Genomic DNA, 25149 nt, shown 5'->3' on the forward strand with positions numbered 1-25149 from the left:
GCTTTGAGTAACTACCGAAACGGCAAAAATGAAATAAGGAGGGAGGCATTTTAGGATAATTCAAGGGGAAGCGCTTTACTGTTTGAAGCGAGATCGGGTTGCCTTAGAACGCGTAGTTATAAAGCAAGATTCAGTAAAGAAGAAGAACAATGCACATGCTGCGGGAAAGATAAGGAAACGGCGGAGCATGTTCTGATTGAATGTGGAGATATCCACCCAGATGTACGTTTGGGCACGAGCCAACAGGAAGCCTTGGGTTTTAGGGACAACAATGGAAAGCTGAACACACCCGCGATTGAAATAAGTAAGAGACGGTTAGAGTATTGGTGGCAGAAAATTAGAGAGAAAGGACAAAAATAAATATTGGAAAAATAAAATATGGACAGTGTGCCGTAAATGGCAGAGAACTTAAGCTGAAAATTTACCTTTTTTTTCCATTAAGATAGAATTTATCGAAGTAGAGGCATTAGGCCAACATCAAAAAAGAAAAAAGGTTTTTTTTTTGTCGAGCCTGGTGGCATACTTGTCACCACCCCGTTATAAAGGGGACGCTCATAGCATCCATCCATCCATCCATGTAGCCACCTCTAGTTTAGTTCTTGCAGTGTTCACTAGATGGCGGTACCGTCTCCTGTATGTAGCCACCTCTCGTTTAGTTCTTGTAGTGTTTACTAGATGGTGGTACTTGTAGCTGATGATGAAAAGATGCAAGATGTTATAAACTAGAAAGCGGTACTTGTAGTTGATGGAAGACGCGAGATCTTATAAAATAGGAATGATGTCACATATGGCGCGTGTCATTGGTTGAAGGCAATCGTTCGATTTAGTGCGGCGACGTACGCTAGGGGGAGCGATGTAATAAAATCGAGTGGGCAAAATGTACAGAGGATTCATGGTTTACCAGGTTTACCTCCGGAGCTTCGCCCACTCATCATCATTCACTTCGTGGATATGGCGGAATTTTTTGTCAACGGCTTAGATATTAACTGTATTGCAACAAAAACCTTGAATGTTTAGTTGTACCTATCAATAAAGGTGGTATACAGAACCCACGAACAGTGATCGATTCGTCAATCAGTAACAAAGGCTCTTTTGTGTAAATATAATTATAATATCTCTTTATTCGTTTCAGCCTAATAAGTCTGCCGTCATAACAATAACAAGGGTGCGCCCACTGAAGTGGTTTGCCATAATATTTTTTTCGGGTGGCCCACACATTTAAAAGACCTTCTTGAAAACATTTTGGCGCGCACACGATATAGGAGAAAAATTAGGGGCTCTTAAGCTTCGCCTTTAGGCGTTCAACGCGAGAGGGAAATCCTGTCCCTGTAGCGCCCTTTAACCGCTAAGTGCATACTTATTAATATGTTGTGTTACATACACGCACGCGCACGCACACATACACGCACACAGTAGATCGTATGCGTACACGAATGGTACTTACAGGTTTTTGATCTAAAGTAAGAGTCGCATGGCCTCCAAGATACACGCCGTGCGCTCGCCATCTTGGAGGCCATAAAGAGTATCACAATGCCTCACAGATAGCAGCGCGTTATCTATCCTTTGCTGTTTGGTTGATCAACGCCTCTGGAAAGGCATGATATGTTTTCCGCCGGCAGCGGGTTTTCTGCGGCACGAGCTCTCTAACGCTATTGCGTTAAAACGAAGAGTGAAAAGAGATTTACGGCATTCGTCTTCTCGCGTACCGAAATATTTCGAAGAATCTACTCAAACTAACTGGCCCAACTTTCCATGCTATAAATTTAAATGAGCTAAAATTTCTTATGTGGTTTTTAACTCAGCTCCGCTAGAAATAGCACACCGTACGTGAATAAGAAAGCTGTATCAGACGTCTGACTTCTATCTATAAAGTGACGATGAGCACCTTCTGGGTCAGCACACAACATATCTATGAGTTCTAAAATAGCCGAATCAGTTCCTATTCATGGCGCAATCAGCTGTGATGCTAGATTGGTAAGGCAACAGGAACGTGACGCACTTGTGCATGTGAAAAGCAATATCTTTTTCGACAAAAAACAACTCAGACATATATTACAAGTACACATATAACGAAGAAATATTGAAATATTACTGTACAAACGCAAATGACGTTTGGTGAAAAATAAGTGTATTTTCAGCTCATCAAAAGAACTGTCCACCGTTTCTACTGTCCAGCTTGCTATTTGCCAAGAAAAAGATGACCTTACAGAAAACTTGAAGTGATGAAATTATGGTGAATTACATGTGGGAACAATGATTTGGCTAGGAAAAGCATCGCATTGGGGACTACAGCACTTCAGAATACCTGGGACCACTTGCGCCTGTGTGAGCCGTGACCAAACGCATACACACGAGCATTACGCTTCTGAAGGAAAGAAGTCGCCATGGTCGGTATTTGACGCGAGATCACGAGATTTGTATTACAGTGATGTCACCACTGGACTACGCCGGCAGCTGAGTGGAACAAATTAGACCTTGAAAATGACAATCTTCAAGTGGTGCGACGTTTTTCGGTTTGTTTATGTGCTGCGCAGGATTTGTACAATGGCGCATAAGTATCTATAACTTGTTCGCCAACAAGACAAATGTGCCTGGTGACTGATGTGCAGTTGCACGCGCAATATGCGCCTATAGCGATAAGGGTTTCAAACCATCCTGCAGAAAATATTGGAACACGAGGGTCTGTTTCTCAGTCGAGTTGAGGTCTTAGTACTATGAGAGCTACGGATATTCTTTCATAACGGTGTTTTGTCTAGCTCAAAGATAAAAAATGCATATACTTTTGACAGTAGTGACTGTAACAGCTGCTTTATTGCACTTCCCATTCATACTTCTAATGACAGAGCTGCACGGCGTCTAACGCAGCATCCAAAGTCAAAATTAACTTTACTTGAATTTAGTGAGCAGAAACAATTTTGCTTTGGAGATTTCACAAGAAAACAACACACGGAAAGCACTCCGACATTGAGTGAGCGGGCTCACATCACGTCACGGCACGGCACGAGCTGCACAATGCAACTTAAACGTGAGTTGTTCTGGCACCCAATGATTGAAGGTACAAGGTTCATTTTGGTATCAGGGGCCACATACTGAAAAAAATTATTTTCAACTATAATGTCGACTTTCTATTTTATGAATTTTTTGTGTTCATGTAATCCACAGTGGCGGAATAAATAAAGTTCAGTACGTCCCAAGTTTTTCTTGCATAAAGTGTAGTATCGCGTGGCTCTGATGGTGAATAGGCCCCATGCAGCTTTAGGGAGCACAAAAATTCTCATCAACATAGTGACTTCAGGCTCTTCCATAAGCTGTGAAATAATATTAAAAATCGATGTCAGCAAAAATGAATAAATCAGGAACCACTGTTTGATGTTACCATCTAGTTGTAAGTAACACGCATAAAATTTTGAAAAAAAAAGTTCCCTTCACATGCAATCATCTATTCAAGCAGTGAAGAGGCACAGAATCACCAGTTGCTGCTACAATAAGCGAATTTAATTAGCGCGAATTTACATATACTTTAGTATAATACCGTTTTCAAGATGTACTATGCCTTTCAGTGCGCATTTTACTGCGAACGTTGCATGCTATTTCTTTCAGTTGATATTATCTTAACTTCAACTCTTGCAGTATTACTTGCATATGTTTAAGTATGACCTCATATGCCCATTTGTATTGCAAACGTCGTATGTTGCAAATATAACGGTCTTCGTCAAGCGGCCTACAGAGCGGCTTTTAGCCTTCATGGCTATCCAGAATTTTTTGGTGAATTAACATTGACTTTGACTTTTTGATGTGGCCTTGTCTTTTCGCAGGGTCGCTTTCAGATTTTTTCAGTCACTTGTCGCGTTATTTTGCCCGCTTAATGCATTTTCATAGAAAATATACTTGTTTTAGTGACCATCACGTTTACCAATAGCATCTTTGTCGTTCGCTAATATAACGTTTGTCAATGAATTTCTGTAGCTGAGTGTTGAAGACAATCGTAAGTCGGGGAACCAACAAGTGATTTCGAACATGCCATGGTAACCATGCACTCGACTGGATGCGATGTGAAAAAGTATACCCTGGATGCGATGTCAAAAAGTAATTATGTGCTTTAGTTCATAGTTGTACTCTGTACAACGTAATTAGCTGATTTCTTCCACAACCCTTTATATTTGAGTGGCATTTTTACTCTAGCTAGAATATTTCTAAGAACTGAAAAAGTTTATTGTTTCCGCTTTTTTTTCGGCTTCTTTGTTAAAGTCACGCCACTTTTTTGGCTTCTCTTGTGAAGAATATTTGCTTGGGCGCTCGGTCGGATCGGGCAACTCAAGTGAAGACCCACCTGGACCCTTTGGAAACTGTCGGTCATCATGGCTATGAGCACGTTGAGTAGCACAATCACAGAAATGATGTGGTAGAGGCCCCAGAGGGCGTATCCGACGAACTCGGTGAAGTTGTGCGTCACGATCTTGCCTCCCGGGCGCGTCGCGTCTCCGGAGACGACAATGTCAGCGATCTCAGGTGTTCCAAGCTCATAGAGGGCCCAGAAGAGATACTTGAGTGCACGGCCGAGACTGTGTGTGAAAGAGGGTGCACCCGTAAGCTGTACACATGGCTATTTTAGCAATCGGTTTACAGCTGATAACCCCAGGCTGACTTTTCTAAAGATTCGTTTCATTGTGCTTTTCGCTATTTTTGCCCCGGTTTGTGAGACACCGCCGCCAAGAAGGGCTTATTGCATGGACTGGCATTAAAGGTAGCACTTAAGCAGAGACAAAATACGAATAAAAATCTCCTACATGTTGCAGATTGTGCGCCTAGCCTTTCATTGCATAATTTTTTCAGGAATATTGTCTTTTCTGAATGTAAGAAAATACGTAACATCATATGCGCAGTGAATATACCTTTTGTAAGTGTGCTTATCAATTCTAAAAACCTCGTTGCGCACTTACTACATGAATGAAACGAGCTTGAGTGATTCCTCAGTGGATAGTGTAAAATTCTAATAGAATGAAAGCACCTTTGTCGAGATTTATGCTTACTGAAATTGCAAGTGTGAAATAAGCACTAAAAAGGCAGCTATGAGCCATGAAACGAGTAGATTTTTATTCCACTTGATCTACAACTACGGAAAGGTGAAACATCCAACAAATATTATTTCAGTCGGCTATATGAACGAATCAAAAATCATTTTATATCTGCCACGGTAGAAACATTCGCGCAATAGAACACAGAACATCCTGATTGTTAAATAGCCACATTTCCGAAATGTTTGTATTCGTTATACTTTTTTAAACTACATATGTGGATAGCTAAATTAGAGAAAGTGGCAAATTCGAATTCGCATACACCTAATAGGTATTTATCGCAATGCGCATCTTCATTGCCACTCGCCGGAAAGTAGGTGAACCAACCAGCCTGCCTCTTTTCTTATAGTAATATCTGCAGGTCACTGGTGACTACGAGATCTAACGAATGAGTACATGAACTGCACTCGTAAAAGGGGTCTATGGAAAACATGAGGGGGTGCAAGATTTACTTGCTTGTTATTTTTTTGTACCTTGTAAAGTTTGGGGGTTGATGCAATGTCGTTCCATTAGAGAGCGTGGCCTCATTTCCGGCGTAGTTCTTGTAGATGGAGCTCATGCCGACTGCGAAGCCGAAATAGACGATACCCAGCAGCAGCATAAAACGAACCACGTCACGAAGCATGTAGAGCAGCGACACGGTCAGAGGTCCGAACGTCTGCAGGATCTGGCACCACAGTAGCAGCCGGCAAAAGGCGAGCACTGTGGCGATGGCGTAGAGGGACTCACCTGCGAGCATGAATCAGATCCGCGTAATAAAAATATCAACCAGATAGATAGTCCAAGTTCGCGTAGTGACGCAAGTCATGATGCGCAAAATATACAGAGTCTACATCAGTGAAACCTACTGGTATAATCGTTATTGCTGTTAGGCAAGGAGCTCTGACAACGCAAGGTATTCAATTAGAAAGGCGACTGCAGCCATTGCCTCACGTGTACAGTACGTAGCGAATAGTGTAATCTGAACTTTTCCCGGTGGCAACACGAGTTCGGCTATATACAACAAAAATTTAATAACAACACTAAAACTATGAAAAGCAAACTTTACCTCCTGATCAATGAGAGTCATTTCACAAGGTCTCTTTCAATCCACACAAGCTTTCCACGACTGAGTGGTGTTCACGTTTTCTGACTTGTGGGCATCTCAGCAAAAAACAAAGTTTACGTGGACGGTGCGACCTGCCTGAGATGATAGTCATAAGAAACGATCACACAACTTCCAGAATATTTGAAAAACATGTCATTGTTTCTTGTGACAGGTTGTTCGCACCGCTTACGTGAACTTTGTGTCCAGATACCGGAAAGTCGGAAAACGTCACTAGCGTCCCACACAAGCCAAAGCACCAGCCTATTAGCTGCCATTCAATATCTAACAGAATGTAAGTCTGTTGTCTTTTACGTTGTGGATTCCGAAATGTTCGTTTACAGGGCGTGCGCTGTAAAAAAACCTTTCACATTACTTCAGGTGTCTTCATGTTAATCTCGACATTGAACGTTCAACAAATGCTTCCCGTGTTGGCTAAGACAATTTAGAGGTACAATGAAAGATGCCGAGAAAGCGTAATGGTTTGTGTGTTTCCGAACATCAGTACTCCAGAAAATGGATGAATCTAGCCTAGACAGACGTATGCACCAAGTAGGAAATTTCACGCTAACACACGCTCGTACTGGCAAATGAAAACTTCTACTCGAAATGAAACAGTAAAAGAAGTAGACATAAACGCACATGCGCCGCACACGATATAGCACAGTCAGTAACATTGTGCATGAGACAGCTGTACAACGTCACGTACACATCTGTGCTATGACATGTGCTGTATCATGCAAGACGAACGTGTATTTTTGATTTTCTTTTAACATGGTTATTGTCGCAGCATACGTTTTCGGCAATATTTTTCTTCTCGTGTGCGTGTACTTCCAGTTTGGGTACGTCACACGTCGGATCAGACGCAAAATCAAACCGGCTGATTAGTCCTTTAAAATTGGTAAGCTTCAGACAAAAAGTGACTCCGCACCATGTCGTTTCCAACTTTTTTTCCTACTGCACGTGATATTTTCTAATTGCATCCGATAACGATCTTCAAAATAATAATGCAAGGCAATTGTGTTAACAGTGTGTTACAACGTTCTATTTCTACCAGAAGCGTCATCATTGCAACGTTTCTGCACTTAGGTAACGAGCAAGCTCACTGTTATAAGAAACGTTGCTATCTCATAAGGTAGTGAGAACAGAACATTGGTTTTGAGACCTTAGAGATACGGAGTTGCTATAAGGCATGTAATACATTTGATTCACGGTGGGTAGAGCATAATAATATGTGATTAAACCATAATAAGACGCGCACAAAGCGCGGGTTTATAGTTGACACGAAAGTTTAACTCACCAATGAGGTACGGGTGGTACCACGGCCACTGGGAACGGTCGATGCTCTCTTGGAGCGTTCGGGCAGAGACGAAAACGATGAACCAGAGTATCTCGGCTACTAAAAACAGGCCGAACATACATACATCGTACAAGGCCCACAAGGAACTGAGAAACACGCGAGGACCCAGTGCCCAAGCACTGAGCGCCAGCTCCCACACGTAGCCGACTACCCAGACACCGACGAGAATCTCGGACCAGAGCACGCGCAGCTTGAGGCTGTCACGCCGACCATAGAAAAGTGAGATGGTCAAGAGCACCAGGAAGGTTGCGTACGAAGTGCAGCTGTGAACGAAGCGATTCAGCGGCACCCGCAGGGGCTTCAGCACGCGCATTGGCTCTGGCGTGAAGATGTACGCGACACCCAAGAAAGGAGTGGCTAGCGCTTGGCCTGCGACGTGAGCGGCCTTTCGAGCTGGGGACCATGCCGGCCAGCCTGGGAGACCTTTGTACCACAGGGAACGTAGGACTTGCTGGCAGTTCGCGTGCCCCACGAACTGGAATAAAAAGAAGGCAACAAAAAATACGCTTACATGCACGTGTAATATGGAGAAAAGAAAAGGACAGAATGTTGTCAATATACTAACGCGTATTGATGTTTATCAGAAGCGCATTTTGCTGCTGAACTGAACGTACTCGAGAGAGATATATATAAAATAGCAGAGCCGGAAATACCGAAATAGCGGTGCCTCTAAATCTTAGAACAAGGCAAATATTTGCTAATGACAGCGATTATGTGGCGCCCTCTTGTCTACAAGCAATAGCAACCTACTTATCCCATCAATGATCCGTTAGACAACGTGTTTACAGGGTCGTTACAAAATCCGAACCAGCAGCGAGACAGAACATTATGCACTTTAAATAACTCTGCAATTACGAATTAAACACCACACCGTGACGATTGCAAATGTGAGTCAGTGGGCCTAAATGCATAGTGGAAGCAGTAGCTGTTTATGGTGTTATCAGAGGTTTTACGTGCGAAACAATCACATGATTATGAAGCGCTACTTTTAGAACGTACACTGAAAATTTCTACCACCAGGTTCTCTTTAGAGCACACTGACGTTGCAGAGAACAAAAGCTTTGAGCATTTTCCCCCATCGAAATATGACTGCCAAGACCGGTATAGAAACAGCAACCTTGAGATTAACAGGCGATCACCGTAACATCTTAACTACCACAGCGTACAACAATTACTTAAAAGATATTTTCTAGGTTGGTATCGAGTTATTAGGTAGTAGGTGCTACAAGGTATATTAGGTGTGGAATTCTTAATATACTGGCACAGTGTGTTATTTCATATCAACATGCAACTGAAGCTTGCAGGCAATAATGTTCGAAGCAAATGCCAAAGGCTTCTGTCATGAAGTGCGAGGTATCACTAAAAGCCACGCAGTGGCAAAGGGAGCGTAAAGAGAAATTCTAAAGCTGCCGTTTACTTTGCACAACAATTTAACAGATTCTAATACAAATATATGTCGTCGCGCACAGATGCAGTGCATTGTAGACAGTATGGCTCCGAAATATGCTTTAAAAGAAAAAGGATATTTTTTTATGGGACACCTATCTCGTACAGAAGTCAGTGAACCACTGCACGCGCTTCCCTTTTTTGCCAGATGGTGTGCAATATAGGCAAGAGTTTTTAGTTCATACGGACTTCCCCTAGTACACCTCTTGGAAACGGTGTTTAGCAACGTGCCTAATGTTTTTTATTGCCCGGGACGCTCTGGTACAAGGACATTTTCCTCTCTAAGTCACTTAGTGCTATTCTCAACAAAAATTTTCGCAGCCCGCGGGCCGCACCCAGCCCGGGAACGTTTCAGAAGTGGCCCACGGCATCCTGAGAAATAAACTTTTGTCACGTTCCTAATGTTATTTCCTTTGTTTTGTCACCTGTTGCGATCAATAACGTTTTGAAGGGAGAGCTAAGCGACGATATAGAGTGCTCTTAAGCATTTCTTATCGGCGAAGCTCCTTAAGGTGTGTGTCGTTCTCTCCTCTGTAGTAGCGGAGCACCACAACAAGGTCTCGCCTATACTCACGTTCTTCTGGTCGAGCAGGATTGCCAGAGAGAGCCGGGGAAAGCGGAAAGGTCTATTTGTCGGAAAACCTTCCGGTTGTGAGAGTACCGTCTCCACTTCCTCGGTGTTTTTGCAAGCACCCAGGATGGCAGCCGCAAAGCGCGAACACTGCTCGGCCATTTCCTCGTACTCATTCTGCGTACAAACACCAGAACAAGAAACCCATTAGGCTTGTGATCTACAGCTTCCAATGAATTCTTCGCAGGTTTTACCACTTGGAATAATCTGCAAATCAATAGAAGATATAACACCGTAGTGGTCATTCTGATGCGCCGGGAAGCAGGCACCGCTAAATGAAATGCTCACACAAGCAGAATCTGTGACGTGTCACTGTGGTGGACAGAGCTTCGCTGCGGCTCAGCGACAGCTTCATGCCAAGCGACGTCTTCCAACTCAGTCGGCTGAAGCTCCACGTAATTAAAAATTAACATAGTGGGAACTTTTTCTCGAAATATTATGAGCATTGAACGTTAAAAATAAATATCTTGGAATTTGAAAAAAGAATATTTCAACACAACGAAAAAAGCTGCATGACCATTAAGCTTCGAAGCCACCCGTCATTCCAATGAATTGTGAAAGACTCTCGCTTATTAACTCGTTCTACGTCACTTGGAGTGTACATGTGCGAAGTTGGTTACGTTTTTCGTGTGGTCACTCTTTCTAGCGTACTCGTTAATAAGCTCCCTCTTTTAGACAACGTAAATGGTGGGTTTTTTCAAATTTTGCCAGTGCTGTTGCGCGAATATGGAAGAGGCCAGCGCGTTATTATAGTGACTCAAATGTGGACGCATATAGTCTTTTTTCTCGAATTCAGCGCACACAATACTCGCAAGTCAAAACCAAGAGTTAATCACCGTTTTTATAACAATCACTGGGGTTCTGTGTCTAAATCATCATATGGTTAAGAGGCCCGCATACGAGTAAGGCTGCGCAAATTTTGACCTCGTTGGCTTTTTCAGCGTGCACATATGTCCGATTGAACGGGCATTTAGCATTTAGTTTTAACGAAAATTCAACGGCCGCAGCCGCGACCGAGCTGCTATGCTCAACTCAGCAGCTGAGCACCATAGCCACAGCACCTGAGCGTTGAGTAACCACTGTCCCTGTCTTTGCAAGAACGGGCCAAACATACACAGAAATCATTGCATCTTATGCGTGATACTCTAAATTTGCCTGCTCAGTTATTGTTCAAATGTAGCAGACAGACACAGAGAAAGAAAAAGCGAGAGAGAGAAAGAATATCAGAAGGGTAAGCAAGTTACCTAGACTAAGTATAGTTTGCTACCCTACAGAGGCGGAGAGGGAAATAGAAAGTAAAATATACAAAGAAAGAGAGAGAGCAGGAGATGGATCATTCACCCCACACACATACCACACACACAGTGCATGGTCGCTGAGTGATGTTGCCTTAAAGTATTCTACAAGGGCCCATGTGCATTTTCCAGGCTGATGTACTTGAAGGGCATGCAACGAAGATCTTCTCCAAAGTAAAGTGTTAATCATCAAGTCTCCTTAAGGCATACTGGAGAGGCTGGTGATCTTCTTCAAGGTCGGGACAATGGTACAGGACATGTTCAAGAGTTTCTACACGATTGCAGTTATCAAAGTAAGAAGAGTGAGCCATAATGTGTAATAACTCATTGAATTGGTAAAAACAACGCCAACCTACAACCGACACAGCATTGTAGCGTCACGCCGCGATGTCTTTGATGGCAGATGTAATTGGAGTATTGAACCGAGGTTCTGTGGGCGTCGAGTGAAGCTCACCGGAAGATTTCAGTGCAGAGTTGTGGCATTAGGAGCGATGTGGAAAAGTTCTCATGCAGCGTCGACCATTGACAGAAGTCTGAGCAGGGTGAGCACTCCGTCGTGGGGACATCGGGCAGCGTTATCGGTGAGGTGTTAACCACTGATCCCACAGTGACCCAGCAGCCATTGAAAGAACATGTCATGACCTTGGTAAGTGACGCGATGACTGATTTCATTGATTTAGGACACCAACTGGTGGTAGTTCCCGCGTCGTAGACTTCGCGAACATTGAAGGGCCGCCTTGGAGTCACAGAATATAGCCCACTTACCAGGGGATTCTGGCGTAACAAGTTTCATTGAAGCTTGAAGGTCGGAGCCCGTAGATGTCGTGACATATGAGGTCTCGAAATTCACGGTCATTCATACAGATGGAACCACAATGGCGCCTGTCTAACTTCCCGTCCATAAAATACTAGTTTGGTTTGCATACGATATATGCAAAAGGACAAATGAGATCTGCCACAAGAAAGATCGCGAAGGCAGAGTTCTCCAGCGTTGTTGCGGCTAACCAGCATTCCATCTCTTGGATGTTCTCACCCGCAGCCATACCTCTATGCCAGAAGTGGCGCCTGCAAAAACCCCTGTGCACCTTGAAGTGGCGGGGACTTAAAAAAGTCACAGCATATCCACGAAGTGAATGATGATGAGTAGGTTGAAGCGTCCGTCCGTCCACCCGTTCATTTGTCTGTCAGACTGCTCATTTTTGCGTTCATATGCCCTGTCCACCCGTCCGTCCGTGCGTTTATCCATATATCTCTCTGTCTGATCGTCCATCTGTCTGTCTGTCTGTTTGTTTGTCCGCCCAACGCCTCCTTTATTTCTTTCAATGCAATACAAACGCGCGCTCTTCAACAGGAGCCATCAGTCCGCCTTGTCCAAAGAGTGGTCCGTGATGCGACGCCACAAGAGAAATAGGGCTTCATGAATAAAACGTGATTTCGAGCACTTTTTCACGGGAACGCGATAGACGTTTGTCTTTCTCCTATATCAGATGTCTGTCCTATTTTTTTCCTTAATTCTTTTTCTTTGTGGCTGGAAGCATTGCCACCTCCACCTCACAGTGCTAGTGATGCCAACTCCCAACGGTGTCGCCGTTACGCGTCCCCGTCGGTTGTCGCCATAGCGCCAAGAACATCGACACGCTATCTGAAAATATCGTACGATTTAAAGAGCCAGCGTGACCGCCGTCATCGTGATAACGAGAAATTCAAGACGCTTCCCGTGAGGCAATGCATAAAGGGCTGGCTCTCAACCTCATAAGCTCAGAGCACAGGCGAAGGCCAGGTGATGGGCGAGAGCAGCAAAGGGCTAGAGGAGATGGTGGTCAACAGCACGATCAGGCGCATCTGGCAGGCATTAATAAAATAGAGGAGGCACTGGTCCATCCATCCGTTCGTCCGTTAGTTCGTGTATCTGCCTGCCTGTCCGTTAGTTTGTCTGTCTGTCTGTCTGTCTGTCTGTCTGTCTGTCTGTCTGTCCGTCCGTCTGTCTGTCTGTCCGTCCGTCCGTCCGTCCGTCCGTCCGTCCGTCCGTACGTCCGTCCGTCCGTCGTCCATCCACCTGCCTGCCTGCCTGCCTGCCTGCCAGCCTGCCTGCCTGCCTGCCTGCCTGCCTGCCTGTCTGTCTGCCTTCCTTCCTGCCTGCCTGCCTGCCTGTCTGTCTGTCTGTCTGTCTGTCTGTACATCCGTCCGTCAACAATACGAAATCGTCCACTACGAAAACCACTAACGCCACCTAGTGATATTTCCAATGATATATAGTATACACAAAACATCATTTGGTGGGCAATTCTTATATCTAACGAGAAGTGGCTACTTACAACTAAAGTTACTACTACTAATACTACTACTACTACTAGAGAAAAGCGAACGACTCACACTATAAGCAGCTTCGCCCCTAAAAGGCTAGCCTGTCATGTCCAGTCCTCAAGACGGACAAGATACTTTTATTAAGGTCCTAAGGAGCCAGCCAGTACAGTTCTATAGAGGACCCCTGGCTTGCTGCTTGCTAATTAGTCACAATTTTTTCCGGCACTTTAACCTCAACACGATCACTCAGCCAGTTCAAAGCTAATGAACACCAGAGAACAAGTGGTTACATTTATGATACTCATGAGCAGAAAAAAGAAGCAATAGAAAACTGAAGCCGCTTTTTATATAAGCCTGTGATGACCTATGGGCGATTCAGTCTTCCTTTTCTTTCAGTCAATCATTCTAAAGTGCACAATATGACGTCATGTGATGGGTCTACTCATGACAATGTCTTCAAGTCCTGCGATAATGGACTGCCATGAAACGTGCTGCATCATTCTACATTTCCCTTTATGCATTGACAGACTGATGTTAGCCTGACATTCGTTGTTCATGTAGGCGGCCAGCTCATTGCAATTGAGCATCCTACTTTTTTTTTCATTCATGAAAAAGATCCCAGTAATTCTGATTCTACTTGAGAGTTTCGAGATGCTATATGGTAACTAATTGTCCGGGCTATATGAAAATAAATTGTCATAGTAATTCAAGACGAGTTAACGCAAACCTAAAAAGCTGCTTCAAATTAAACATGCCTGTTCGACTCCATAAGGGACTTATACCACGAACAAAGCATGCGTCACAGGTGCAAGGTAATATTTGAGTCAAGTCGAGTCACAATATTCGCAGTTTCGTTTTTGCGATGCTCGACTTGCATGACGATCAAATGATGAAGCGATTCTGTACTATTTCGCTTAGTAACTTCGTGGAACGCATATCTATTTCGCCATAACATTAGTGTGAATTGCGTTCATTTTTTTGTTGTATTAGCTTGTGCGATGTCATAAAAAGATGTTTAGTCGCACAGTTCAGCTTCCAGCATGAATTAAAGAAGCACGCACTGGCGTATGTTATGAAAGCAGTCTAATGGCCTGCTGCTTTGATGTCCCACGTGCACGCCATGAACATTGCGTCCAACTCCATGTTGCGCAGCATCGGCCATACGTCGCAAGTACATTCCATATGGTTGTTGATTATAAGAAGGTCACCAGAAGCATACAGATGATTTGAATGAATCATTAGGATTAGTGTCCTGTGACTCCTGTCAAAGTGCTTCTTGGAAGCGGCTTTCTAAACGACTACGTCAGTTCTGAACCGGTGAAGTTGGAAGTTAGCGCACATTTACGTTGTCTTCCTTTCATACGTAATCGTGCGCTATATCATCGTAATAAATTTGCCAGCCACGGCGGTCTACTGGCTAAGGTACTCGGCTGCTGACCTGCAGGTAGCGGGATCGAATTTCAGCTGCGGTGGCTGCATTTCCGATGGAGGAGAAAATGCTGTAGGCCCGTACGCTCAGATCTGGGTGCACCGTAAAGAACCCCAGCTGGTCTAAATTTCCGGAGCCCTCCACTACGGCATCTCTCGTAATCATATGGTGGTTTTGGGACGTTCAATTCCACATAGCAATCAATCAATCAATCAATCAATCAATCAATCAATGAAATATACAATCGTAATAAATGGCTTAGCGAAGTTTTCTAATGCACCATTCATTGTTCCCGAAATAACGAGCGTGTGAGCGCGCAAGGATGGTAACAAAAAGTTTCTTTGAAAGACCGTGCTGATAAATTCACCGCGATCTTTTCTATATGCTTGTGTAAAGCATGCATTGCTGCAGCTACTTTAATCATTAGTGCAATACACTGTAAACGGCGTCTGTAGGCTGCAATGCTCTCCTGTTTATGACATGTTGAAATAAATAATTACCTAGCCGTCGTTGCTGTTATTCTGGTTGTGATGAAGCCGTTGTGGACGCCTATAATTTATAAGAAATTATTTTACTTTCTTTCGCTTTCATAATCTACAATATATCATTTTGTGCGTAGTAGAAAAGATCATCTTGTTTTTATTTTAGGACGATTGTCTGAAAATAGCACGAGAATAGTCATTATTAGTCCTACATATTCACATATACTGACATTACAAAACCACCAAGAAAAGAAAGAGGGTGCAGTAAGCAGCCACCGGGAGAAATACGATGTATTTTTAGCTTTTTATAAGCAACAGCGAAATACACAAAAATGCTTTTGGCCTAAGCATAAAAGAAAGAGATGGGGTGAACGCGACGTGCCAAACATGCACGAGCTAGATGCCTAAAGTGACACACCGCGCACGTACAATTCAAATATACCATTCTGCTCCACTGTATTGGCTATACTTACTAAGATCCAACACTTTCACTTGCGGCATATCAAAACTGAAGACACGATGATAAGGTCATTGCTGTGACCATGTCATGTACATGTACCAAGCAGATAGTCCCGAACATTTCGAATGTACTTCCGCAATCACGACAGCCAGTTTTGTCTAAACTGTAACCTTTAAAATAAACGGGTTGTGATACGGACCAGTCTTTCTCAGTTTATATTGGAAGGGGTAGAGCAGGCCGATGCCCGAAAATAACATCGTCGCATCGGCATACTAAATTAGCCGTGCGCATTTTTGTTAAATGCGAGATTACGTAAGCCTGCCCAGACAATGGAAGAACTGAAGGGCGAACACATCCGCTAGTGACAGTGTCTGCGTTTTTCTCTTTTCGCTCCCAGCCTTTCCTCATTTTCCTGCTTTGCCTTTTCCTTTTTATTTCATCCCACTCTGTGTCGTCTGCTTCTGTTTCCAAGTGTAACTCACAACCTTCACAACTCTGTTTTTCGGTCCTTTTCATTTTACATATATAATAGGTTTTATGTTGCCGCTGCATCTCCAAAGCTCGGCAGGTCACTGTAGGTCTGTCATATGGTTGGCACCGAACACTCTCATAACGCAATAGCAAACTAACGCCAACTAGGAAAGCTCAAGTTTGATCTGCAACGTATACACATAGTCTTCAATAACGCATTCAGCACATCTTCTCGAACCACATACCTGGAACTCGGGCACGCTCTGTGCCAGTTCGCGAAGCTCTCGGCTGAGCGTGAACGCGGTGAGCACGGGGTCGTCAGACGTGAGCAGGATGTGCACGGGGCTGCTCAGAGCACGGAAGGCGTTGCGCCTTAACTGCGACTGAGACAACCGCTCACCATGGCGGGCAGCCTGCTCACGACAGGACTCGGCACAACGACCTGCAACCGACGAAATGATTTCTATATCGCCATGTAAGAATCATGAACACATGATTGTGGAGGAACATGCTAGGACACAGGCTTTAGAGGTTTTTTTTTCAAGGACCATGCCATAATGTTCACCTGCTTTCCTTTCTTGTCAACGTTTCTCGGAACAAGGAATCCTTTCTCCTAACGAAAGGAAGACAATAAAGTAGATATGTGGGCAAGTGTTTGACTGATCATTATACTATATGGTGAAGTACCACACTTTTCAAAGGGATAGCGGGGACAAGGACACGACAGTCGACACCCGCTACGAGGGTCGTGTAGTTCTTATCCCTGTTGTCATTTTTAAAAAAATGTCTTTATGTCCCGTTGTCCGTATGCTATCCCTGGCCTAATTAAGTGTTGTATTCATTTGGTTAGAATATTTCACTGCAATAAAAGTCGTAGTCTCTTTACCACGCGCCTTTCTAGTGACATTTTAATTGTATTAAGAACACCTACGAAGAATAGTAGGACATCTACTCTTCTTTTTATCGCAGTGTTAACTTTTTTGCATTTTGTAGGATATTCGACCACTTGCCAGTTTTTAGTTCTTATTATGGAATGCTGAAGCTATCATCACGTTTTGTGTATTTCTTTTCTTGTGCTTTAGCACTGACGCTGTGTGACTTTTGTTTTTTTAATGTCGGCGCATACGTGGTTTTATTGGTGCGATTATGCGAACATGCACGTAAGGTAGCACAACTCCAGAGATACCTCAATAAATAAGTAGATGCAATACCTTTTACACGCTAATATTGATGATATTCATAGTATTCGTAGTGTTTACATATGACCGCTTTCAGGAAGCCACAAACGACAGTGCGAACGCTTCAGCAGTGACAGTATGTGGTGCGTCGTCTACCAGCAGTGTAAACATACAAATAATGGCGCTCTATTCAGCCCGATTGCTTTGTCAATGGCCTACATTTTATGTAAGGATAATGAACTATCACGAAGGCTTCTCTGTAAATCCCTTGTGTACTACCTACTACAGTTCCCTTCACAGTGCCTACAAACAATGGCCATTACACCACTCATACAAATATACTAAACAGATGTGGCTGCTTGGGGCCAGCTCCAGACCGATACATTCCCAAACCTGGCACTCTGCTACAATTTTTACTCAGGGAAGTATCGTGACCGACGTCGCCATTGTATATGTCCACCAAAGTTTACCCTTTCATGTGGGCAAGCCCTAAAGCTACCAGTCAACCTAAAATGCCGAATCTACTCCTTTCTTAGTGGTATGTTGCTCTTTCCAGCACAGCCCTGGACGACCAGCGAAGACTGACAATGTCGGCCTGATAGCAGCATTAAATTGGCCCCTGGGCTGACACCTCCAACCGCTCAAGCTTCAAAACCTAAGGAGTAAAAATATTTATTCTATGCTGCATCACTCAGCATAGGTGAGCCTTTAGGCGCTGCTTTAACTACTCCGCAAACATGCTTGTTATGAGTAGTAAAGGAACACCCGAGCTTCTCCAACGGCTGCTGTGGCAATGGCCTTGCGAGACGCGCTGCGGTATACGTGAAGCTCGCTGGAGGCTAATCACTTGGAAACTATACCACTGTGGCCAGTCATCAAATGACGGCCACTTTATTTTAGCTGATTTTAAATTTCTTTTTGGCTACTTTTAGGAGTGAAACTCTTAACGTTGCGCTACTTTAAATTTCAATATCATACGCGCATTTCAGCAAGATATAAGGAGAGGTGTTACTCATGTGGTGTATTATTCTTAAAATGACTCTGACACCCGCACATCGACTCGCACTGCGCTGGAGCCAAAACCGAAGGCCGAGCTCATGACAACAGAGAAGAAAATGAAAGCAAAAAAAGCGGCAACGCACCCCCGCTTCGATCCCCCGCCCCCTCAATGATGATACCGGAGATAACTTGTACTCTCGTAATCTTAGACACATCCAACACCCCTTGCATATGTAATTCCTATCAAGCCATTTCAGTTCATTCTGCACATTTCAACTCACATCCAGGTTCATGCGGTTTTTGAATGGTATGGCCTCTATCCAGGAGCAATTTGGTGATCTCAAGGTCGCCTGCGATAGCAGCTGCCATGAGTGGTGTCATGTTGCCCACTGGCACAGTGCATGGTCCATGTGCTCTGAAAAAAAAAAGTTTATACGGACTGATCATCCTCTAGCTCTGAAAAGCGATGTCTTGATTTGAGGATTACTTAAGGTTTCGAGCACAACCGAAGCGGCGCCTCAGACAGTCTTGCGCGTTGTACTGAACAAATTTATAAAGCGTTAGCTCAAATTATTGGCATCCGGCAACAATTTATTTCTTCCTTCTTTAAAGCAATGCTAATATTTTCAATTGCACAACTTTTAGTAATACTAATATTAGTATTTTTACTATGAACTTTGCAGTTTCTAAATACATGCTGTAGCGAAACGTCGGCATTGCTTAAGCTAGATGCATCTGAAGACCATTGAGACAAAGAAGTGTGAGAGCAGTTCCACACAGACAAGTGATGACAAGTTCACACCATGATTTAAGGGAGCACACTTTGGGGGTTCATTTATCTACTGCAAAATAAATGTACACAATGCACTGAGTCACAAATGCCAAACATAGAAAATGATGGCATATCCCTCGGTTTGCATAACTGGTCTCCGGTGGTGAGATGCGCTCTTGACCCCTAGTCCAACTCACCCCAAAAAGATTCGATTGGTATGTGGGGTTTAACATCCCAAAACCACCATATGATTATGAGAGACGCCGTAGTGGAGGGCTCCGGAAATTTCGACCACCTGGGGTTCTTTAACGTGCACCGAAATCTGAGCACATGGGCCTACAGCATTTCCGCCTCCATCGGAATCAGCCGCCGCAGCCGGGATTTCATCCCGCGACCTGCGGGGCAGCAGCCGAGTACCTTAGCCACTAGACCACCACGGTGGGGCCACCCCAAAAAGAGCCCTAGTCAGTGCTTAAATGGGGTTTTCTAGCATCCACGGGTGTGCGGACCGCGCGGAAGACCACTGTTTTGCACCAATTGAAAAACGGCTTATACGGACCAATCAGGCAAGCCGAGACTAACCAATCCCAACACGAGTTTACATGGTCGGGTGAATCTTGCTATGCAACAAAAGTGGAGCGGTTTCAGACAACGGGCACATTCTCTAAAACAGCCCTGACGCACAAACAAGAGCTTGAATTTCGGTCCTCGGTCGCCCCGGAGGGCCCAAGCGGTGGCTCGCTCGTTTTGGGCGCGGGACGCACAGTGACCGACTGGATGCAGCTTTCTCTCTTCGACTCTCATTCTTCCTCGAGGCTCCCTCTTCAAGAAAAGTCGTAAAATAGCGCCTCTAACAAGAACATCTGACAAAGAAAGAACTCCAGCAGTAGTTGAAAAAAAAAAGCTTTCTGCGGGACATTGCCTTCGCGACAATACGATCGTATATTTCAATTTTGAAGAGAGTATACCATAGGGTGCGTCCAAACTGATTGCCAATTAGAAGCGTATAAAACGGAATGTTGTCAGCAGTGCAAAAAGCGGCTACAGATGGAGAAAACGTGAACATGGTGAAATTCATATATCCGAAATGTTTTGAAATAAACGCCTTGCAGTGGTCGCTCGTTGCACCGCCGTGGTGGTCTAGTGGCTAAGGTACTCGGCTGCTGACCCGCAGGTCGCGGGTTCGAATCCCGGCTGCGGCGGCTGCATTTCCGATGGAGGCGGAAATGTTGTAGGCCCGTGTGCTCAGATTTGGGTGCACGTTAAAGAACCCCAGGTGGTCGAAATTTCCGGAGCCCTTCACTACGGCGTCTCTCATAATCATATGGTGATTTTGGGACGTTAAACCCCACATATCAATCAATCAAATCAGTGGTCGCTCGTTTATTTTTCAGAAAGCCAGCATAGTTGAAAAAATGGCTTTCATATGGGTGGAATGACAGCAGAATTTTTACAAGCAGCAAATCATCTGTGCTAATGGTAATGAGCCAAGTGCGAGATTTGTTCATCGTCCCTGTGGCGGCAATATTTTTCCCGTAAACATAAGCCACCAGCGCGAGCTAACATGCATCATGCTGACAGACGTGCTTTAAGCCGCCGCTGTGTATTGCACGAGCACCTGCGCGTAAGGCGCAATGGCAAAACATCGTTGCGCAACTCTCCACGACACACCTTTGAATCAGCCTACTTTCCCTGCAGTTGTCTTTGATAACCTGCGCTGAACACGACACTACTGTTATGACTCAACTTTATGGAGCGCAGGAAACTCAACAACACACAGAGTGCTCATGCCAAAGGGCTGCGCTGCACAAAAATCTAGATGTATTGAATGACGCACGATGTATGAGTAATTTGGAAATCATGATCTCCGTGGTGTTCCATGAAGGCATTTGCAAGCATTTGTTATTTCTTATGATTGTTTTTTCGAGTGTTATACTGGACCAAATACGACGCACCGCCGTGGAGCAAAACCAGTTACTATTGTGTAAACAAACAACGTTATCAGTACAAAAAAGTGTGCATCAATTCGCATAACCTCGTACCTTGAGCCCCGCCCAGCCCCAAACAACGTGCTTGCCTTGACATGTCGGTGCTGCTCTTACATAAGCTCTACGAGTACATACGCCCGCATTCACAAACCAACATCAACCTTGCCTCGAGTTTTTCTTATCGGTTTTAAACATCTATTGCACATGATAAACAAATTGGACAAGTATTCATAAACTATTCTTGTCCTTATCTTACACCCAGTTACCATTTTTGTGCCTTTAAAACGCATGTAGAAAGTACAGGAAGTTGAGGAAAACGTGAGGTAAAACTGAGGTTGGTTTTTGAATACGGGCCATAGTTATTGCTAATTAAATTGGTTTGCTCACGAGTCGAAATTGCCGCCCCAGGCCGCTCCATTTAGTGGCACGCTTCACAGTAAGCTGACCATTTCTTGCTCTATACCACTCCTCATTTGTTTTTTTAGTGTATTCTTTTGGCAGTTTAGAATTTTATTCGATTGTAATATGGCTGTCGCCGGCATCGTCAACCAATGCTGGTTACATCAGCTGAAAAAGTAGATGTGTAGGTCTCATGGACTTCTTACAGCAGGGCTGTTATGGTCAACATTTGCCTTGTGTCATAGACAGAGCACTGTCATCACCGTGAACCGGCTCAAGATCTTTTCATCGTTTTATTAGTAGTGAACCTTCTTAGGCCTGGACTCCACCTTTGCCGTCAAAGCTCCCTGCCCTATCAGTCAGTACTCCGAAGGAGGAAATAAAAAGGAGAGAGCATGATGTCAGGCAGCCAGCTGTGGCAAGCAAAGTCGTTCTGAAACCTGCAGCGTCGGCCGAAAACGTGAGCTCTCCCGGTTAGATCACGCAAGTATACTGAACTTGCCGAGACATCAGAGTGTGGCGCGCGGTAGCTTTTAATCGAAGAGTGCTCGTTCGGCGCAGACCTGCCGGCTCATGCAGGTGTTTCGAAAAGGAATCACCACCGATACTACACATACATACCGCACTCTCTGAGATTTTGACCATGTGTTGGGGCAACACGGTGGGCTTCCCTTGTGTGACTTATTGCACCCTCCTTGCTTTTTAGGTGCGAAGCTCCATATGCAATGCGTCGTGCGTCCGCGACGTGTGTAGTAGTAGTAGTAGAGTAGTAGTAGTAGTAGTAGTAGTAGTAGTAGTAGTAGTAGTAGTAGTAGTAGTAGTAGTTGTTGTTGTAGACGCATGAATGAACAGACGGGCGGACGGACGCGTGGATGGGTGGACGCATGAACGAACGCGCGGGTGGACAGATGGACGCACAGATAAACTGGCGCACGGACGGACGCATAGACGGTTTCGCAGATGGACGCACGGACGGACGGAAGCGTGGACGCACGGACGGATGCTTCGCCCCACTCATCATCATGCAATCCGTGAATATGCTGTGATTTTTCTCTTCATGCATGACCAGTCACCCCCCACCCCTCCAGCATTTCTTGAGCCAAGCCAATTTTGCAGTACACCCTTGCTCTCTGAAGTGGACAGGACGGCCGACGCAAGAACTGGCAGCGCTGCAGTCCTATCTTAGTTTAATGCCTCACGCGTTCGCAAATCAAGCACGCAGGGCTGAAAAAGAGAGCATGGATGAGGAATACACATTTATTGAAACGACATACGAAGGTTTCCTGGGTAAAGCCCTTATTCGAGGGCTCCACACGGAGATACTCGCAATGCGTCACAAGCGGCTATTCCTCGCGTGAGGGATCGTCTCGGTGCGGTATGTACTGGAAACAGCGAAAGCCTGTGGGATGTGCAGCGCGTGGCGGAGCGGCGGATCACTGCATTGCTGCGCCAGCTGCTGTACATCGGCGTGGAGTCGAGGCTACCATACGCGGCATCGGTGATCAGCAGCGGCACATTAGGACAACGCGCCACTGCTGGATCAAATCTCGGAAGCCGTGGCCGGCATGCTGAACAGCATGTTGCACGTCATGGTAGCGGGGCAGCAATGCAGCTTTCCGGCGCTCCGTCACGCACTGCACATCCCGAAAACTTTTGCGTTTGAGGGTACCTCGCCTCCGCGATTAGTTTGGGCAACGCTTCATTTAAAGCAATGGTGCACTGCCGCATCCGATCCCGCCAGCCGCAGCAAGTGAAGCAAAATGGAGCCTTAGCGCCATAATTTAACGCGTCAACCACGCATGCTGGCTCGTGAGCGGAACTACAAAACGGTACTGCTTCTAAAAACGCTGCCCAGCCTTACCACCTTCATGAAAGCCATCAGCGCGATCAGGTACGCAGTCGTTTGCGTCCCTTGCTTAAGGAGCCTTGCTCATCGGCTGTGTTCGTAAACGGAGAAACTGCTGGTCTTATCGTTGTCGTTTTGTGCCAAGCTCTCAGAACATGTGCGCCGATCGCTCCGCCTTGCGATGTAATCACTCTTATGGGTGAGAGAACTAGCACGGCGAGAGCAAGAAAGAATGACGCAGAAAGACAAGAAATTTAGGCGAGGTGAGATTCGATCCCGCATGAACATTGTAGGAAATCGAGCGTCGTAACAATTAGGATAACCCGTCACGCTAGCAGATCACAGAATAGTGCCCTGGAGTATTTTGTGTAAAGTATAGCATATCTTTTAATATAATCAAATACAACGTAGTGTAGTACAGTACAGCAAAGGGAAGGAAAAGAAAAGTTACGATGAAGAGGAAAGACGTGAGGGCAGGGTGGAAGCAATGCAGGTGGGAAGAATGAGTGGTGAGAGGGAGAAAAAAAGAGGGAACGATAAAAGTCTAAAGACCGACTACAGATAAAGAAATACATAGAAAGAAAGGAAAGGTGAGAGAAAAAATGAAGCACAAAAAATGAAAGGAAGGAAAATCATGCACATTATAGGTGTGGAAATGATCAAAGTCAGAAAGTAAAACTCTAATTAAGCCATGATAGTTTAAATGCTCACCAGTCCTACTGAGAACCCAGCTTGCTTGACCTTGAGCAAGCTACATCAATTTTTTCTTGCAATAATCATTTTACCAGCACGAATGGATCAATGACGCCACTGAATAACCGACATTTACGAAGTACTTAGTTGCTGCAGCCACACACCTCTCCGGTAGGCTGGCACGCTAAAAGCTGTTAGATGTTTACGCATGAGCTTAAATTATTTTGGCCAAGAGCCGCCAAGCTTTTGGGGCACAAGACCAAGTGGCGTGAAGCCGACACGGCCACAGGGCAAATCGTTATGGTGTCTTTGCAAGCAAAGGGTTATGATCCATTCGGCGAATGGATCATAACGATATACAAAACCGGAATAGAAATGATGCTTATTTTCAGCACGCATACCACAGGGTTCTTAATCACCAAACTATAGAATAGAAGCAAGAAAACTCTTTCAACGAAAATTTTGGTGCTGTATACTCTGTATACGCTTTGTATTTCGATGGTGCATGTTTAAGGGGGAGGGGGTTCAGATGTCCTGCTGGGGGCCGCAAGTTACCGACCCCTTAATTATGCAAACGATGACCGCTTGTATTGTGAAACCATGCGCGTACTATCCGCGTGAAATAAAACCCGAACAGTGGCAAGCCTTCGCGATGGTACATTGCACGCCGTCCACCTATCACCATAGCCAGGGACTCATGTACGTGCAGAACTGCCGAACAGGATGCATGAACCTGTCAATGGTGCGGACTGGACAGTGTACACTATACCATCACCAAGGTGATCGCACAACTTCTGTAGAGCCACCGTGTGGTCTGCCGCTGTTCGGGTTTCATTTATTGCGAATAGTTCATATTTTTTCAATGATCTGTCCCTTTCGTGGCAGTTGAGAACATACCACGCATGCAGATGCGTGTCACCGTATGAAATCATGTCAATACTTGCGCTCAGCTTGTAGCACTTCTACCGTACACACCCGTCGAGCAGTATTTGTGTGAGGCGTATGTCTCCGCGTTGTATGGCCACCAGCAGGGCGCTCTGCACGTGGTCCGCGTCCAGGGCGCGTAGCCTGAGCAGCTCGACGCTCAGCTCGACGTCGCCGTTCTGAGCGGCCACCTCGAGTGCTCGTAGACCACGCATGTCGCAGCAGTTCACGTCCAGCAAGGGATGCGCCTGCGTTGTTCAATGGTACACACAGTTCATATAGTAAGAACCTTATGGAACAAGTCTGCTAGAGT

General features: G+C 44.9%; 1 protein-coding gene across 1 annotated transcript in view; it reads right to left on the reverse strand.

Annotated features, from left to right (window-relative positions):
• LOC142803002 (short transient receptor potential channel 3-like) overlaps nt 1-25149 on the reverse strand; it is a 45350-nt gene that overhangs the window by 8583 nt on the left and 11618 nt on the right. Inside the window, exons 2-8 of the mRNA XM_075888099.1 lie at nt 24888-25084; nt 18496-18629; nt 16283-16479; nt 9540-9713; nt 7460-7994; nt 5549-5804; nt 4331-4562 (exon numbers count right to left, since the gene is read on the reverse strand). Of these exons, the coding sequence (XP_075744214.1) occupies nt 4331-4562; nt 5549-5804; nt 7460-7994; nt 9540-9713; nt 16283-16479; nt 18496-18629; nt 24888-25084 (1725 nt within the window). The remainder of the gene's footprint in view (nt 1-4330; nt 4563-5548; nt 5805-7459; nt 7995-9539; nt 9714-16282; nt 16480-18495; nt 18630-24887; nt 25085-25149) is intronic.

The sequence above is a fragment of the Rhipicephalus microplus genome, chromosome 3 (genome assembly GCF_043290135.1).
Source record: "Rhipicephalus microplus isolate Deutch F79 chromosome 3, USDA_Rmic, whole genome shotgun sequence".
In the NCBI taxonomy this organism is placed as follows: Eukaryota; Metazoa; Arthropoda; class Arachnida; order Ixodida; family Ixodidae; genus Rhipicephalus; species Rhipicephalus microplus.